We start from the raw sequence: 19,840 nt of genomic DNA on the forward strand, positions 1-19,840 counted from the left end.
TGTTGCTGTGTTGTAAGAATTCTTCATATATTCTGAATACATTCTTATCAGATTAATGATTTACAAATTTTTTTTTTGCATTTTCTGGGTTGTCTTCACTCTTGATATTGTCCATTGAGTCACAAAAGTTTTTAATTTTGATGACATCCAATTTATATATTTTTTTCCTTTTGTTGCTTATGCTTTTGGTATTGTATGTGAGAAACCATTGCCAAATCTAAGGTCATGAATATTTGCCCTTATGTTTTCATCAAAGAGTCAAAGAGCCTTCGTCGAAGAGTCTTATAGTCTTAGCGCTTACATTTGCATCTTTGATGCATTTTGAGTTAATTTTTTTATATGATGCGAGGGCATTTGCTTATCACAGCATAATTTGTTGAAAAGAGTATTCTTTCCTTATTGAATGGTACCATATTGTTTTGATTACAGTAGCTTCGTGGTAAATTTTGAAATCAGAATATGTGAGTCCTTCAGTTTTCTTTTTTTGGTCAAGATTGTTTTAGCTATTAGGGTGCCTGGGAAGCTCAGTCAGTTAAGTGTCCGACTCTTGATTTCAGCTCAGGTCATGATGTCATGGGTTTTGAAATCGAGCCTTGTGTCGGGCTGTGTGCTCAGTGCGAGTCTGCTTGAGATTCTTTCCCTCTGTCTCCCTCGCCTTCCCCTTCTGCCCCTCCCCCTGCTGTGCGTGCTGTCTCTCTTTCTCTCAAATAAATAAATCTTTTTTAAAAATCCTTTTAAAAAAAGATTGTTTTAGCTATTCAGGGCTCCTTGCAATTCCATATGAATTAGTTTTCAGTGTACAGAATTGGTTAAATTTATTCCTAAGTATTTTATTCTTTTTGATGCTATTTTAGATGAAATTTTTTTTGACTTGTTCATTGGTAATGTATAGACATACAGTTGGTTTTTGTGTTTTAATCTTGTAGCCTGCACCTTTGTTGAATTCATTTATTAGCACTAGTGGGGCTTTGTTATGGATTTTGTTGGATTTCTCTATCCAAGATCATGTCATCTGTGAATAGTAATAGTTTCAGTTACTGGTTTCTAATTTGGATGCCTTTATTCCTTTTCCTACCTAATTGCTCTGGCTAGAGCTTCTAGTACAGTGTTGCATAACAGGGCAAAAGAAGGTTTGTTCTGTTTGTTTCTGATCTTGAGTGAAAGCTTTTACTCTCACCATTGAGTATGTTGTTAGCTGTGAATTTTTCATAAATGTTCTTTATCATGTTGAGGTAGTTTGCTCCTACTCCTAGTTTGTTGAGTGTTTTTATTATGAAAGAGTGTTGGGTTCTGTTAAATGCTTTTTTTGCATCAGTTGACAGGATCACATGGTTTTTGGGGTTCTTTTTCCCTTCATTCTGTTAATGTGTATTATATTATTTATTATTTGTACATTGAATTATCTTTGCCTTCCTGGGGTAAATTCCATTAGGTCATAGTATATAACCCTTTTAATATGTTGCTTGATTCAATTTCCTAGAATTCTGTTGAAGATTTTTGCCATGTGCATTTATTAGAAATACTGGTCTGTACTTGTGATGTCTTTGGCTTTGGTATTGGGGTAATGCTGGCTCATAAAACAGGTTAGGAAATGTTCTCTTCTATCTCTTGGGAGAGGTTGAGAAGGATTCAGTTCTTCTCATGTTTGGTAGAATTTACCAGTGAAGCCATCTTGTGCTGGACTCTTCTTTATTGTGAGGTTTTTGATTATTGATCAATATCTTTAATCGTTGTAGGCCTATTCAGATTTTCTGTGTCTTTGTGAATCAGTTTGGTAGTTTTTGTGTTTCTAGTTGTTCATTTCTTCTGGGTTATTCAATTTGTTGGCTTACTATTGCTCATAGTATTCTTTTATACTTATATTCTTATTTCTAGAAGATCAGTAGTAACAGCCCCACTTTAATTCTTTTTTTTTTTTGAAGATTTTATTTATTTATTTATTTATTTATTTATTTATTTATTTATTTGAGAGAGAGAAAACGCACGTGTGTACCTGTGCTTATTCCGGGGGTGGGAGAGGGTAACAGAAGGAAAGGGACAAGCAGACTGAATGCAGAGCCCAATGTGGGGCTCAACCCCATGACCCCACAATCATGACCGGAGCCAAAATCAAGAGTCAGACGCTCAACCAACTGAGTCACCCAGGTGCCTGCCCCTCCCCACTTCCATTCTTAATTTTGAGTCCCTTTTCCTTTGTCAGTCTAAGTAAAGGTATTAATTTTGTTAATTTTTTTCCCCAAAGAATCAACTTTTGGTTTAGTTCATTTTCTCTAGTGTTTTTCTATTCTTTATTTCATTTACTCTTCTGCTCTTTATTATTTCCTTCCTTCTGCTAGCTTTTGGTTTAGTTTGCTCTAATTTCTGTAGTTTCTTAAGATGGAAGTTTGAGCTATTGATTTGAGATCTTCTTTCCTTAATGTAGGTTTCTACAGCTATAAATTTTTCTCTGAGCATTGCTTTCACTGTATCCCATTAAGTTTAAATATGTTTGTTTTCATTTTCATTTATTTTAAAATATTTCCTAATTTCCTCATTTTTGGGGGTGTTTTTTTGTTTTTACCCATTGGTTAGGAGTATGTTTTTTTAATTCCCACATATTTGTGAATGTTCCAGTTTTTCTTCCGTTAGTGATTTTTAGTTTCATGGTGGTCAGAGAAGATACTTTGTGTGATTTCAGTCTTTTAAAATATATCAGATTTGCTCTATGATCTAATATACAATATATCCTGGAGAATGTTTAATGTGCACTTGAGAATATATATTCTCCTGTTACTGAGTTGAATGTTGTATAGGTGTCTTTTATATTTAGTTGGTTTATAGCATTGTTGAAGTCCTCTTTTTCTTCTTACTGATATTCTATCTAGGTATTCTGTCCATTACTAAAAACAGTGTATTAAAGTTTCTAACTATGATTGTACAATTGTTTTTCTCCCTTCAGGTCTGTCAATTTTTGCTTTGTATTTTTGCTGTATTGTTACATCTTCTAAGTTTATGAGTGTTAGAGCTTCGTGATGGGTTGACTTTTTTATCAATATATAATGTTCCTCTTTGTCTTTTAAAATAATTTTTGACTTGAAGTCTATTTGTCTGATACTACTGTAACTACCCCTGGCTCTCTTTGGGTTATTATTTGCATGGAATGTCTTTTTCCATCCTTTCACTTTCAGCCTATTTGTCTTCATATCTAAAGTGAGTATCTTGTAGGGGTGCCTGGGTGGCTCCGTCGGTTAAGCATCTGACTACTGGTTTCAGCTCAGGTCATAATCTCATGGGTTGTGAGATTGAGCCCCATGTGGGGCTCCGTGCTCAACGGGGAATCTGCTTGAGATTCTTTCCCTTTCTCTCTACCCCTTCCCTGCTCTTGCATATGCTCTCTCCCTCTCTCTAAAATATATAGATCTTTAGGAAAAAGTAAAGTGAGTATCTTGTAGAGTGCATTATAGATGGCTCATAGATTGTTGTTTATCTTGGGGTTTTTAAAAAATGTGTTCTGCCAGTCACTGCCTTTAATTCAAAAATTTGATCCATTTACATTCAGTAGAAATACTGACAAGGAAGGACTTCTGCCATTTTGTTGGTTTCTGTATGTTTTATTTCCTTTTTGTTTCTTAATTCCTTATTGCCTTCTTTTGTGTTTGATTTTTTGGGGTAAGATATGGTATTGATTCCCTTCTCATTTCCTTTTTCTGTATATTTTTTAGTTATTTTCTTAATGATCAGTCCCAGGAGTACAGTTAACATCTTAAACTTGCAGTAACCTTGTTTGAATTAAAACCAATTTAGTTGCAATATTATGAAAAAAATCTACTCCTGTATATCTCTGTCCTATCCCTAGTTTAAGTTTTGGCAAAAATAACATTATACGTTGTATGCCAATTAAAATAGATCTATAATTATTGTTTTATGTATTTGTCTTTTAAGTCATATAGAAAAAAAGAAAAATTACAAATCGAAATTACCACTTTTTATATTTATCTGTATACTTATTTTTAGCAGTGTTGTTTGTTTTTTCTTCTGGTTTTGAGTTGTTGTTTATTGTCCTTTCACTTCAGCCTAAAGGACTCCTTTTAGTTGCTCTAGTAAAGCAGTTCTACTGGTGATGAGTTTTTCTGCTTTTGTTTTTCTGGGAATCTTTTACTTTCTCTTTGATATTTTGAAGGATAGCTTTGCAGGATATAGAATTCTTAAATGACAGCTCTTTCTTTTAGCAGTTTAAATATAATCTTGTTGCCTTCTGTTCTCCATGGTTTTTGATGAGAATTTATCTGTTGATCTTAATGAAAGAGTTCCCAGTTAGACAAAACAAAGGCAGGCCCCTTGCATCAGTCCTTCAGGCAGCACCCACATAGGTCAAACAAACACAATTCCTTGGAAATATGTCTCCTTAGCTCCTTTTTGGAACTAGGAATTCACAGTGGAAATTCTGGCTTTCTTCTTCAAGACTGCTGCCAGACTTGGGAGGGAGTTAGTCAAGGGTAAATTATACTGCCTGAAATCTCTCTTACCACATTGTAGCCCTTTCTTAGTTAAAAGTTTTCTTGGTGACTATAAGTTTTTTACTATCTTCAAGAGTTCGGATATAGTTGATCCTGACAAAGTTTCCAAGTTTTTTTGGTTGTTTCTAGGAGGGGACAGGCTGCCAGAGTTACTGTCTCCACTATTTTTGCTGAGGTCACTACAGAATAGGGATTTTTTAAAAATCTAGTTTCTCTATACTTGTAACAGGTTACAGATCAAAAATACTGACAATCTGTTCAAAACAAACATCTCTTCTCAGTAGCTGATCTTCATTCAATCTGACCCTGTATTCCTTGCTTCCTGAAACATATTTTTTTCATGGTTTAAAAAAATGTAATCTAATACTCTTTTTAAAGTATATAGAAATAATTTTATTTAAGCACCAAACCCAATATTTGGTATCTTTTCTTTTTTTTTTTACTAAGATAATTTGGCCTTAATTTGTAATGCTTAGGCTACTTTTGCTAAGACTTTATGCATTCCTTTTTCTGCTCCTCTAAAGTCCCAGTGGAAAGATTTCATATTCAAAATCATATTATCTGTTACATTATATTGTGATTTAAAACAATAAATCCGTCAAGGTTTAAAAAAAATAAAGTATATAGAAGTAAATCAGCCAATATTCCATGATACCCTTTATTTTGAACATGTTTTATGTCTTGTAAGGATCCGTTCAGATCATAGATTCAGAATTTTAAAAATACAGCGGTGAGATATATATATATATATATAATGATTTTTTAAATTACCTTTTCCTACTTTACCACTTTGACTATGTTATAAAATATATTGAGAATTTTTATATTTTATGATATAAAATAGCTAAAAAGAAGAAATGAATGTAAAGTGACAATTTTCTTTTTTCTTTTCTTTCTTTCTTTCTTTTTCTTTTTTTTTTTTTGGCAGGTTATTAACAAATTCAAACAGACTTACAACAACCAGAAATGCTGTATGGGCCCTCTCAAATTTATGTAGAGGCAAAAACCCTCCTCCAAACTTTAGTAAGGTATGACTAAAATATACAAATTAAGGAATCTATGTACATACACTTTTAAGTCTCCTTATAATAGACTTTCAGAGATTGAAGGAACTTTATGCTTTTTTTAGTAATTATTTTCTTTATCGACTAGATAACATTTGCACACGTACAAAGTCTAGAGATATACAATAGAAAGGAAGCTTCTCTTCTACTTTTACTTTACCTCATGATTGCCTCTCGGCAGCTAGTGTCACTTGATGTCTATTTATGTTAGTGTTGACTTTAGAAATCTTCTAGTTTAGTTCTTCTCATTTATTTCCTATAAGTGAAGTTCAAGCCCCCAAAAAGGTTAAGGTAATTCATCCAGGTCCACTATTAGTTATAAAATTGGAAAAGTAATTAGTCCCCAGTGGCTTGTGCTTTCCCAGTGTATTTTTTATCTGTTTAGAATATCTTTTTCCCCATCTACTCATATTCTGCTGCTAAAAGTATAGATTATTAATAACTTTCCAATCTAGTTCCATTTTCTTACCAATGAGATGTTAAAAAGATAGAATGTAGGTAAATTTCTGGGCTGCCATTATACTTCTTTTGAATTCAGTATCTATGAATGAAAGGGGAACATTGACTCTGGCACTAAGAAGAGCTCAAAATCTGGTGAGAATTTAGTAATTAAGTTTCTGGGGGCAAAAAATAATAAATTCCTAATTGAAAAATATGATGCATGAGCTGGTATGCCTTCTCATTTATACTTTCACCATTGCAGTTTGAAAAATGCATGATTTTAAGCCACATTTCGTCTGAACCACCAGCATGACTTTAAAATCTCATTGGTAGCATCATCTATTGATCTTTTACCACACCCCATAGCATGTTATGGGTTCAGTCATAGTTCATAAAATTTTTCCATAACCATCCATGCCTATTCTATCCCATGTTCATTGACAAGTACATAATATGACTAAGAAGATAGTTAAAAGCATTGTAAAATATGCTAAAAAAATAAAAGGGGGAACAAAATTATTACTTTTTTTTTTTTAAAGATTTGTGTTTATTTGAGAGAGAGAGAGAGAAGAGAAAAGGCACACATGCATGCGGGGGGAGGGGCAGAGGGAGAGAATCTCAAGCAGACTCCCTGCTGAGCATGGGACCCCCCCCCCACCATGTGGGGCTTGATCTCATGACCCATGAAATCATGACCTGAGCCAAAATCAAGAGTCAGATGCTTAACTTAATGAGTCACCCAGGCACCCCCAAAATTATTATTTTAATCAGAAATTTGGTTTAATAGATACATATATCTTAGAAAAGTTTTGAGTAAACTATATACCATAGCTCCCCAAGGAAGCATTATGAAATAATGTTGCAACAATGGCCTTAGTTTAAAAGGTTTTTTTTTTATATTTTTCACTTTAATAGTAGAAGGATAAGGGATGAATATTCGAACTGGGTATAGTACAAGGAAAAGAATATTTATGTGGTACACAAGTACTCCTCTATGACCTTTTTGTTTTTTTAAAGCATTATGTATAAAAACATCGTTTGGCAATGATTATTCTAGAATTGAAAGGAAAGAAAATGTTCATATTTTGTTTGAGGAGATAATAAGGATCAATTCAACTGATGGTGAATCCTTCGCCAGCTGTTTGTAGGTTTAGACTTGCATATGTAGAATTGGCTTGCTAATTATATATGTATATATTCATGGTTTTAGCAGTCACAGTAATTTGACTTTTTTACCTCTTAAAAATAGTATGGGATAACTATATTTTGATTGAGTCTTTATTCAGTGAACTTTAGTTTATACATTGCTTTTCATTTTAAATTTCTTTCTTTAAAATACGTTCCATTTAAGAGTTTGGAGGTTTTTTCCCTTTGCTTTTAAAATAGCGTGCATCTGTATGTGTATATGTTGAGATAATAATTATGTGATAATAGTTGTAAATATATAATAAGTTTAAAATGCTATATTTCATTTTTCCCTTTTTTTCTGCTTAGAAACAGTATTGGATCTTTTTTTGTTCACATTTTGAGATCTTTTTGTGTTCCAGTTATATTACATGGTTTTTAAGAGTTCTTTAGCCATAGACAAGCAGTAAAGATTTTTTTAAATTTTTGTAATAACAAGCATCTACTATAAAGGACTCTTTTAAAAAAGTTTTTCTTGTAGAGATGCTTTTCCTGAAGAATTTGCTTATTTGAAAGATACTGAAATTTATAATTTATAAAACTGATAGTCTAAACCACATTTTTCTAAGCTTCCTTTTTAAAAACGATTGCTTTTATGAGACATCTAATGGAACATTAAGGACTTTGAGAAGTTATATGAATCTTGAGAAGCCATGTGGTTATCTGAATTTCAGGCCAATTTACATTTAAAATGGCAAATAGATACTATTTTAACAGCTGACCAAAAAAAAGATTTCTCAATTAGGAGACTCTTGTTTTCTCTTCCATCCCACCTCTACTTCCTTCTCCATCCTCAGTCAATTTATGACCCTGCTTCTTCACTGAGAAAATTGAAGCACTCTGAAGAGAACTTCCATGGATTACTACCGTCACTACATTTGCCATCTTGTCATCATTTGTACTGCTATACATTCCTGTCATTGTTAATTACTTTAGCCATGCTTCTTTATAAAGTTAATTCATCTGTTTGGATACTACATAACTTTCTGTTTTCCCTATTCAGGGTCATCGCTCCAAGTCCATCACTCCTTTCCTCTCCAACATTAGTAATTGTTTTACTCTCTCCTACATCATTCTCAATACTATAAAAGTATACTGTTATTTCTCTCATGTTAAATCTTTTCTTAGTCCCTGAGAGTCCTGTTAGCTTCCATGTTTATTGCCACCCCATTTCTTTGCTTCCTTTTATAGCAAAATTCCTCATTTGTCTATTCTCATTGTCTACTCTCTCTCTTTCATTCTTGTTGAACCTCTCCAGTCAGAATTTTCCCTCAGTCACTGCACTGAATCTGCTTTCACTAAGGGCACACATGTGTTCACATTGTGAAATCCAGGGGTCAATGATTAGACCTCATCTTAAACGACTTGCTGTATCACAGTGGTGATTTCTCAGTCTTCATCTTACCTGATCTCTTGCCTTCATATGACACATTTGATCACTTCCTCCTCCTATGTAATTTTTTTCACTTTGTTTTCAGGCTACTACTCTCTTTTAAGTTTTCCTTCTACCTCAATGATTGCTCCTTCTCAGATTCATAGTTCCACTTCTTTTTTTCCTCCTAAAAGTGAGAGTACAAAGTGAGTAGTTTTGGCTTTTTCGTATCTTTATCTGCATTCAATTCCTTATTGATTATTACCCATTCTGTGACTTTAAGTGTCATCCACATGCCAGCAACGTACAGATTTCAATGCTTAGCTCATATCTTCTTTTTAACTCCAAACTCAGCATCTTTATTTGGATAGCTAATAGACGTCTTAAACTTAACATATTTAAAATCTAATTCCTGTTCTTTTCCCTCAGAACCTTCTATGCCAACAGTCTTTCATATCAGTTATAGAATTTCCATCTTCCATTATTAAATGAGGTACTTCAACATTTTTTACCTGCTTTCTCTTTTATCTCATTCTCTACAATCACTCCATCAGTAGATTCTGTTGGCACTACTTCCAAAGTATATTCAGGTAGGAGTTCCTCTGGCCAAATTTGGTACTGTTTGAGGATCAAGATGAATTAAGAAAAGGAAATACTTTTAACACATTGAATAAAAGAATCTGGGATGCCTGGGTGGCTCAGTTGGTTAAGCGTCTGCCTTCGGGGTAGGTCATGATTCCAGGGTCCTGTGATTGAGTCCCACAATGGGCTCCTTGCTCATTCTGCTTCTCCCTCTACCTGCCGCTTCACCTGCTTGTGCTCACGTGCGCTCTCTCTCTCTCTGACAAATAAATAAATAAAATCTTAGGGAAAAAAAAAAGAATCTGTGAGTCTATCCTAATACTAAAAATGGGGAAAGGAAAGCTCTTTTTTATAGAAGAAAGACTTCATATTAGAAAAGTCAACCACCATGCTAATAATTGATTTAGGCAAGAATTATCAATGCGTTCTAAAACATTTAGGTGAAAGATTGTTGGGGAACAGAATATTGACATTGTTGGAAAGTACTGACCTACAGAGTATTTATTAATTACAAAGGGGATAGGAGGGAGTTTTATTTACTGTTGAGAATTCTAGTGGACTTTAGTCACCTTAACCAAATGATTAAGTTTAACATTACTAATAAAGGGAAAACTGACATGATATGCCTTTAGATGTGACATGACTAAAAATGACGCATCATCACCTATGTAACACTCTTGCTGGAAATGTCTACTCTGAATCTAATAATGAGGGAAGTAAGACAAATCAGAATTGAGGAATGGTTTGTGAAATAAATGTGCTGGACTCTAAGAACATCAGTGGTGTGAAAGCACACAAATAAGCTGAGGAACTATCTAAGATTAAAAGGCAGTAAAGGCACACACCTATTAGAATCGTTAAAATCTAAGAAGCTAGTAATACCAAGTGCTGACAAGATGGATAGCAACTGAAATTCATATACATTGCTGATAAATGTAAAATGGCACAGACACTTTAGTAAGAAGGCAGTTTCTTACTGTGCCATTTAACAATATGGTACTTACCCAGGGAGTAGGACATAGTATGTCTACAAAAAGACCTGTACGTAAATGTTTATGAGAGCTTTATTCATAATCACCAGAAATTGCAAACAGCCCAAACGAACATCAGCTGGTGTATGGATATACAAATTATGTTTCATTCATATGGTGGAATATAACTCAACAGTAAGAAGCTACTGGTACATGTAACAACATGAGTGAATCTCACAAGAATTAAGCTAAACGAAAGAAGCCATACACAAATGCTACATCTTGTATGATTTCATTAATATAATATTTTGGAAAAGACAAAACTATAGAAACAAAATCAGATCAGTGATTGCTGAAAGGGACAGAAGGGTAGTTTTAGAGGTGATAGGAATATTCTATAGCTTGATTGGGTGGTAGCTATACCACTGAATGTATTTGTCAAAACTCTCACTAGAACTGTACATCTAAAAAGAATTACTTTTACTGTAATTTATACTTCAATAAACCTGATTTTTTAAAGATACTAATGAGATATAACAAGTAAATGCAATGTTTAATTACTGATTAGATCGTGGATTGGAATTAAGTTTTAATTTAAAATATTTAAATTTGCTTTAGACCTTAGATGATATTATTGTACCAATAAAAAATTTTTGGATGTGACAATTACATTGTCTTAGAAGAGTGTAAAGAAATTCCATTTTTCTTAAGAGATACATGCTGAAGGATTAGGGGTGAAGTATCATGATAATATTTGTAGTTGGTTCTCAAATAGGCAGTAAACATATTTTTAAAATGTATTTTATATGTATATATATGTGTGTGTTGTGTGTATGCATATTTCCCATTTCATCTCACAATGTATTCAAAAGACATGTATTCAAGAATTGAGACGTAATAAAATGAGTAATTTTTACTGCTTGCTTCTACCAGGTAATTCTTAAATGAAACAGGCATCCTCCCGCCACCCCCCCTTTGCAAGTATGTGAATATAAAGAATACAAAGATCTGTGGTACATTTTGGTACCACTGCCTTGATTTATGCTGAGTTTTATTCACCATTGCTTTTGTAGCTTTAGTGCAAATGTCAACAAAATGAAGAAGACTAATTATGTGTTAGTAGAATTATGAAAATGGTTTTGGCATTAAAGATTGCTTCCCTCAAGGTTTCAGGAATCCTTCAGGAGTCCGTGGACCACACTTTGAGAACCACTGGCCTACAACTTAATGCTTAATATCTGCTTAATATCTATATACTTCCCTCATTTTTTAAAAATATTTAATTTATTTATTTATTTGAGAGAGAGAGCATGAGAGTGGGGTGAGGGGCAGAGGGAGAAGCAGACTCCCCGCTGAGCAAGGAGCCCAATGTGGGACTCGATTCCAGGACTCTGGGATCATGACCTGAGCCAAAAGCAGTTGCTTAACTGACTGAGCCACCCAGACCCCCCCCCCATCTTCTTAAAGTGCTTGCTTATAAGTTACCTTTTCCATGAGCTCCACTCTGACTACCCTACATAGTAATGTAATCTCTTACTACCCCAGCCACTGACCTCCACATTTTTTCTGACCTCTAATTTTTTCTTAGCATCTTTTAACATAATACATTTTTAAAAATTTATTACATAATTAATTTTTTCAAAAAAACTTTCTTTCACTGAAATATAAACTCCTTAGAGTTAGGAATCTTTGTCTCTTTTTGTTTACTTATGTATTCCAAACTTAGAGTGTAATTCACATTGATAGGGCTTAAAACTTTTGTTGGGTAAATTTTCTGTGACTTTCTGTGAGAGTTTTTATCATTCACATTTTTTTGAAATTTTTATTTTCAGAATCATAATTTTCAAGAATTTTTTCTGTTCTCTGATTGCTCATCTTTAGCTAGAATTTTACAGGTGTTATAGCTTTTTGTATGCACCAGCAAATTATCTACCTGAGGATTTATAATTTTTTTGAAATTTTCTTTTTTCTGGTGTCTCTCTTTCTTTGTATGTTTTTGTTTTGTTTATGGTTTGTTTGTCTTAGTCTCTTTTTTATTGGGCGATCTCCTCATATAACTGGTGATCCTGGGCACTCTGGACATACTTAGGAGGCAGACACTAAAAGCGAAATGGAAAATAGGTGTAGAGGTGGGTGTATAGATTTGTCATTTCATGGGCTTCATTATAGAGTAATTGGGCAGCAAAACCATGTTTTCTTTGAGGAACTCAAAATTTCTGTATGTTTTCTGAGACCATTCTGTGTCTCCAGAGACAGATTTTCTAGTCTCCTGGTGGAAAGTGAATGGATTGGGTTGAACAGTAGAGTAGATAATACTACTGGAGATGTGGGAGCTGGGCATTGGAAGAGAACTAGAGATTTTCATCAGTCAGTATGTAAACTTTTACTTAATCTCTGTAATTTCTGATCTCGTGCTTTATTTCAAACTTGTCTATGTCTGATATCCCAAAGTTAAGTTTCTGTAGTTCACTTTTTGTTTTTCAGTTTCTCCTTAAAATAAACCTCTAGTCTTTGGTAGCATTGAGAATATTAGATACCTACCTATAGTCTAACATGTTTCTCATTTAGCTTTTTAAGCTTTCTTTCTGTTTTAGCACCATTTCTCTTCTGTGCCTTCTTTGATAGCTGTCACCTCTGATTCTTGAGGCCCTTTGGGGTGATGGTTGGAGGATAAATTAGCTTTCTTCTTCTTTTTTAAATTAGCTTTCTTCATATTGGTAGTTCCCTCTCCAGGCATTGAGGTGTCACCTTTCTCTCATTTATAATCCTGTCCACAATATATTATGGGCATGATTACAGATGTCTGCTGCACTCCTCAGAGATGGGATTTGTATTTCTTTCTTCTTTGCCTTGTTTCTGAGAAGACAGTGGGTCAGAAATGTTTTTATTTTGCTCCCTTAAAACTAGAAATCTGTAGTGCTTCATTTTTTAAATCAGTAAAAAGATATGAACCAGTATGCTGATTTTTTTAACTCAAAAATTTATATTTGCTTTAAAAAATGATTCTCACAGTTCTCTGTTCAAGGAAGAGGTCATTGGCAAGGGTGAAGGCATGATTATTTGGAAAGAATTCAGTTGTGCAGATTTGCTTTACTAACTTACAAACACATCTATTTTGTAAGCGAACTGTTTTTTTTATTCCTGGGCCCTGGGGTCTTCCTTACAGAAAGGCCTCACAGAGAAGATAGATAGGTATTTTCAGATGCTCATAGTTTATGTACTGGCAATCTTTAAAATAGAGGTAAAGAGAAAATTCATCTCAAGTATTAGAACCTTAAAAAAGCTGTCATTACTCTTTATTTGTGGCATATCTAAATTTAGTATATAACTCTTATCTGTAGGATACTTTAGGTTGCTGATTAAAAAAAAAACTTGGGGTGCCTGGGTAGCTCAGTTGATTAAGCCTCTGCCTTTGGCTCAGGTCATGATCCCAGGGTTCTGGGATCGAGTCCCACATCGGGCTCTCTCTGCCTCAGACTACTGCCTACTGCCCCCCTCCCCCCCGATTATGCCCTCTATCTTTCTCTCCCTGTCAAATAAATAAATAAAAATCTAAAAAAAAAAAAAACGCTTTAAAAAAAGCTTTAAGGAATATAGAATCAATACTAATCGTGGCAATAAAAAGAGCGAACATCTCCGTGCTTACTACGTGTCAGGTACTGTTCTAAGATGCTACATGCATTCTTACTAGTATAACAGTATTGTTTTATTCCTGTTTTATAAATGAAGAAATTGGTTTTCAGAGATGTTAGGTAATTTGCCCATGGTCATACAGCTAGTGAATCTAGGTCTGTCTGATTTGAGAAAGAAAGGATCATAGAATTTGTCTAATTCAGCCTTTTGTTTCACAAAAGGTATTTTTTATAGCATTAAATTTTTGTTTTAAAATGGGTTTCTGTACTTTCCCAAAGAAACCTGGTCTTAGATAGAGTAAATTGTTAAATATTGGCTCTTTTCTTTTCTTCCAGGTTTCACCTTGCTTAAATGTCTTGTCACGATTGTTGTTTAGCAGTGACCCAGATGTATTAGCAGATGTGTGCTGGGCCCTTTCTTATCTTTCTGATGGACCCAATGATAAAATTCAAGCAGTCATTGATTCCGGAGTCTGTCGAAGATTGGTGGAACTTTTGATGTAACTATGATTTATGTTTAATAATTGTATGATTGTGTATTAAATTTAGCAGTTAGGGTAATGGCCTTGTAAATATCTCAAGAGTGACTGTCTTTGGAGAGGATTGAAAAGCCATCAGTCCCACTTTTCAGAACAGCTATAATGCTGAAAAGTTGACCTTTTTAAATTTATATCTCATCCTTTAGTTGGAACTAATCATTTTGTGAATGTATTTCATTAGTTTTCATCTTTTTATGAGTGACAGGGATTTAATTTAACAGATATATATGGAATGCCTGTTACCTGCTAGAGTGTTGTACAACATATTATTAATGAAGTATAGAACTCGGTACCTGCTCCCACAGAACCAGTAACCTAGTTAATTGTTCATTACAGTAACTAATTTGTGTGAAAATCCATGTAGTGAAAACATTTCGTATTTCACTTGTTTTAGTATTTCACTTGCTAGGCTATTGCTACCCTCTTTAAAAAGAACGTATTTTTTGTAAAAGAAGTTAAAAACTGTAAGAGAATTTGTTTTAAAAAGATACTTTCTTTATCTTTTTCTTTAAAAAGACTTATTATACTACTTCCTTTTATCAAAAAGCCATTAGGTAGGGTCAAACAAAGCAGATGGCACAAAGAAGAGAGGTCTGATAAGGAGTTATGGCTCTAGTCCAAAGACAGCATCTGAGGAGGGTAGGCTGGCAGGTCCAGTGGGGGGATCAGGGCTCAAGCTTGAGGATGGCACCCACTAGAGCGGAATAGCAAGCAGGCTGGAGCAACACATGATGGATAACAGCCTAGCTGGATCAGAAGCCAGTTTCTTATTTTTATTCTAAGAGAATGGAGATGCAAATATGGAAAGGAGGAAAGCCAGAATAATCTTGTGGTATTAGATTAGAACTGGAGATATCAATGTGAACTCATGGCTTTGAACATAAAGAGGTAGATGTAGAAATAAATATATATGTAAGTATGTGTGTGTGTGTGTCTGTGTATGTGTGTATCCTCTTAAAGGGCCTGGGAGTAGTGACACATATGTACTAAAAAGCTAAACATACCAAATCTTGGTATTTAAACACTACCCTTCATTAACAGGAACCAAAATTCTTGGATAAATGGCTGATTCTAGGGCTGGGATTGAGAAAAAATAAGATGAACCTAGAAAGTAATAAGTGCTCAAAGAATGGAGAAATATCAAAAGGACACAGAACCCACTTGAGGGGACTCCTGCTGTTGAAGCTTCCAAACTTTGGATGATTTGAGCATTAAAATAAATTGTAGTAATATATTATAGCATTGAATAAAATAGGAATCCATGAGTCCACACTAAAATAAGTAGGTAGATCAATAGACTGAAAAAGCATATAGTTGGAATGATGGTATTACAAATCATTGGCAATAATATTAATAATAATTCAGACAATACACATCAAGAGGTGGTGAAAGTAGTGGTGAAAGTGGGATAAGGAGTGGGGTTTAACATAGTCTAAAAGTATTTCCTCTCAAAAATATTAATTATAAAAGGAAAAAAAATGTTGAAGTGGAGAAATCTGACAGACACCATTTTAAGTGACAAGTTCGGTGCCACTATTGTGGACAAAACAGATTATCAGGGGCTACCCTATGTGATGAAAAGACGATTGCATTTGTGACATCCTAGCATAAAGTATATAACTTGTATCTTAATCATGAGGAAACATGGGACAAAACGTAAAAATTAGTTTATGATCATTATAAATGTCAAGATCATGAAATAAAGGAAAAAATAGGAACTGTTTTGAATTAGAATAGAGACATGACAACTGGGTATAATACATAATCCTGGATTAGATTCTTTATTACAGAAGTATTACTGGCATAATTAGTGAAACTTGAGTGGAATCTCTGGGTAAAGAGTATACAGGACTATTTTGTACTATTTTTGCAAATTTTTTGTAAATTTTAACTCTTGCATAGTATGTAAGTTCATATTTTTATTTTTAGGCACAATGATTATAAAGTTGTATCACCTGCATTAAGAGCAGTTGGTAATATTGTGACTGGTGATGATATTCAAACACAGGTAAGTTCAGACTTCAGTATGATAAATTGTTAAGATAATGGATTTTAAGAAATTTATCTAGTTTCATACTGCTTGGTTACATATTAATCAAGACTTTAGCATTACCATAACTATATAGGCATCTATAATGTGACAGTAAGCATATTCTTGATGATGAGTGATCTACCTCGAATTCCTGTATGTGAAAGCACTATCCTAGATCTATATAGATAGAAAGAAGTACAAGATAGGAGGTTGACTCTTGAAGGATTTATAATAAAATTGAGGAGAAAATATATACTAAAGCAAAAGCAAATTACCCAAGTTAGTGTATGTTTTGCTGAGAGCTGATTGGTCAGTAAATGCTACAGAAGTTTAAAGAGATCACCGTCCTAAGAAATCTTTGTAGATTCCATAAAGAAGTTGTAATTAAAGCTTTATCTTAAAGTTGGGGAAGAACTTAAGTAGACTAGAAGAGATTTATGTGAACATAGGTACAGAGGCAGACATGTGTGAGTTGTGTTTAAGAGACATTAAACTAGGGGCGCCTGGGTGGCACAGTGGTTAAGCGTCTGCCTTCGGCTCAGGGCGTGATCCCGGCGTTATGGGATCTGGCCCCACATCAGGCTCCTCCGCTATGAGCCTGCTTCTTCCTCTCCCACTCCCCCTGCTTGTGTTCCCTCTCTCGCTGGCTGTCTCTATCTCTGCCAAATAAATAAATAAAATCTTTAAAAAAAAAGAGAGAGACATTAAACGTGACTGGAGAAGGAACTGTTAGTGAAAGGTGATTGATTATAAATGGTTTAAACATGGGGTTGGTTGGAAATGGGAGGGTCTTTTATAGTAGATTGAAGACCTAGATTATGAGAATGGAAGGAAAGATAGCAAGGAAACATTTTCCGGGATAGTAAATACGTGTGTATCTGTCTGTCTGTCTGTCTGTCTGTCTTTCGGAGGATGGTGAGATACCAGAAAAGGTGTGATGTCAAGATTGACTTAGGTCTGGAGCAATCTTTCTTGAAGATAGGAACTTAAACTCTGTGACACATTAGATTCTCCTTTTTTTGCCACCATAGCTTAAACTTCATTCTCATTTACATATTATCTTTTGGGTTTAATCTTTTCAAGTCCTATTTAGATATATAAGTTTTTAAATAGTTGATCCTTAGTAATTGATAGTTATTAATTTAAAATAGCTCTTTAAATGAGAGTGCCCTTTTTTTTTTTTTTTAAGATTTTATTTATTTATTTGACAGAGAGACAGCCAGCAAGAGAGGGAACACAAGCAGGGGGAGTGGGAGAGGGAGAAGCAGGCTCCCAGCAGAGCAGGGAGCCCAGTGTGAGGCTCTAACCCAGGACTCTGGGATCACGCCCTGAGGCGAAGGCGGACGCTTAACGCCTGCGCCACCCAGGCGCCCAGTGAGAGTGCCCTTCTAAACATAACACTCTTCAGCAGAATTTTGGTGCACTGCTTCATGCCTTCTTCTTCACCAAGTAAATCATTGTGGGTATTCTGAAAATAGGAACATAATTAATTATGACATGGAATGAAGAATGTAAAGGGACAAAGCAGAACATACTTCTTTACAAAAGAAAAGTGGAACAGTAAAAAAATTTAATGAAAAAAATTGACTTATTCTCTGCATTGAAGTTTCTTAACCAGTTACGGAATTAGGTATTTTCAAACTGATTTATTTTCATCATTTCATTTGGTAAAACTAGAGGTTGGATCCTGACCAGTCACTAAATCTCTCTTGAATTGTATCAGTTGAATTCTTGAGTGTATTTGTAAACATGAAGGACACACCTCTGAGTGTCCTGCTTACCCACATTTTAGTGGTTTGACAGAGCACTTTACTGCACCAGGTTTTGGCGAAGTGGGAGAGTAGAAAGTAGCAAGTACCTAAGTTTTACTTTGAGAGGAATTTCTTTTTTCTTAATTAAGTTTTTCAAGAGTGATTTTTGTATTTCTGTAAATCATTAGTCTATCTTTGTGTAGTTTTTTGCTACAAAACTTCTGTTTCCATTTCTGATTTTTGTTTCAGGTAATTTTGAATTGCTCTGCATTACCATGTCTCTTACATTTGTTGAGTAGCCCAAAGGAATCAATCAGAAAAGAAGCCTGCTGGACTGTTTCTAACATTACTGCTGGAAATAGAGCTCAGATTCAGGTAAATACCTTTCAAACCAAAAAAAAAACCAGGAAGATCTCTTAAGTCAGTTTGGACAAAAGTCAGCATTTTATCAGTGATTTTTTTTTTTTAGTGAGTGAGTTAAAAAAAATTCTTAAAAAGGATTTTACAGAACATGGCCTTTTCTCCTCTAAAATAATAACATCCATTTATAGTTGTCTAGTGAGGAATTGTGTGTGTGTGTGTGTGTGTATAAAATTGCCCACAGTGCTGGACACATATGGCTAGTCTTAAAAAGAGATTGATTTTTATTAGTTTTAAATAAGTTAGGTAATGATCTTCCTATCAAAACTTTTAAGTAATGATTTATTAGGGTCTTAACAAGCTTCTTGGGTGAAAAATTGAGTCAAAAATTACTTGTACATTTTGATCAAATATCTACCTTGTGCTTTATCATCTTTATTTTTTTATTATTTTTTTTAAAGATTTTATTTATTTGAGAGAGAGAGTGAGAGAACATGACCAGGATGAGGGGCAGAGGGAAAAGCAGACTCCCTGCTGAGCAGGGAGTCCCAATGTGGGGCTCGATCCCTGGGACCCTGGGATCATGACCTGAGCCAAAGGCAGACACTTAACCTAATGAGCCACCGAGGCTCCCCTGCTTTATCATCTTTAAAATTAATATCCTGTTAATATGTTTTCCAGTTTTGGAAGTATATGAAAGTTTGTTGAAAGATTAGAAAGATTTCCAAAGGTATTTCTAAAAAGCATGACATTTTAAAGCCAATGGGTCTTAAAATTTCTCTACTTAATAACATTTTTAAAACAACATTGGCACTGTTTATGTTGTATCATTTTTCCTCCTCAGGCTGTTATAGATGCAAATATTTTTCCTGTTTTGATTGAGATTCTGCAGAAAGCAGAGTTTCGCACCAGAAAAGAAGCAGCTTGGGCTATAACTAATGCAACATCGGGAGGTACTCCAGAACAAATAAGGTATGATACAGAGTTTTTTAATTTGTTTTTTTTAAATATAAATGGGACAAAATAAAGTACTACATACTTTTTATTTGTTGATGAAACTAAAACATTATTTCTAAGTCAGTTTAATATGCATTTTTAATGTGAAATGAAAGCATTTGTTACATCGGTTATATTATTCATTCATAGTAGTTTTTGTTTTGTTTTGTTTTTCAGTAAAGGATAATTAACACCACTTGCCTTGGCAGACTATTTATGAAAAATCAGAGGTTAAAAATCTGAAAAAGAGCAGCTTTTATTAATTTGCAAAATATACTCTAATGGATATTAAATATTTTTTATACCATTAGAGTCACGTGCATATAACTTTATTATATAGAAATGGCTAATGAATTTGAACATCCACTTATTTAAAATAATTATTAAAAATAAAAGATAATGCTGAAATAGACATTTGT

General features: G+C 34.1%; 1 protein-coding gene across 1 annotated transcript in view; it reads left to right on the forward strand.

Moving 5' to 3' along the window:
• KPNA5 (karyopherin subunit alpha 5) overlaps positions 1 to 19,840 on the forward strand; it is a 44,204-nt gene that overhangs the window by 15,917 nt on the left and 8,447 nt on the right. The window contains exons 8-12 of the mRNA XM_045798536.2: positions 5,425 to 5,524; positions 14,080 to 14,243; positions 16,212 to 16,290; positions 18,315 to 18,440; positions 19,270 to 19,397. Of these exons, the coding sequence (XP_045654492.1) occupies positions 5,425 to 5,524; positions 14,080 to 14,243; positions 16,212 to 16,290; positions 18,315 to 18,440; positions 19,270 to 19,397 (597 nt within the window). The remainder of the gene's footprint in view (positions 1 to 5,424; positions 5,525 to 14,079; positions 14,244 to 16,211; positions 16,291 to 18,314; positions 18,441 to 19,269; positions 19,398 to 19,840) is intronic.

Source organism: Ursus americanus, chromosome 11, assembly GCF_024610735.1.
Source record: "Ursus americanus isolate L20-20 chromosome 11, mUrsAme1.1.p, whole genome shotgun sequence".
NCBI classification, from domain to species: Eukaryota; Metazoa; Chordata; class Mammalia; order Carnivora; family Ursidae; genus Ursus; species Ursus americanus.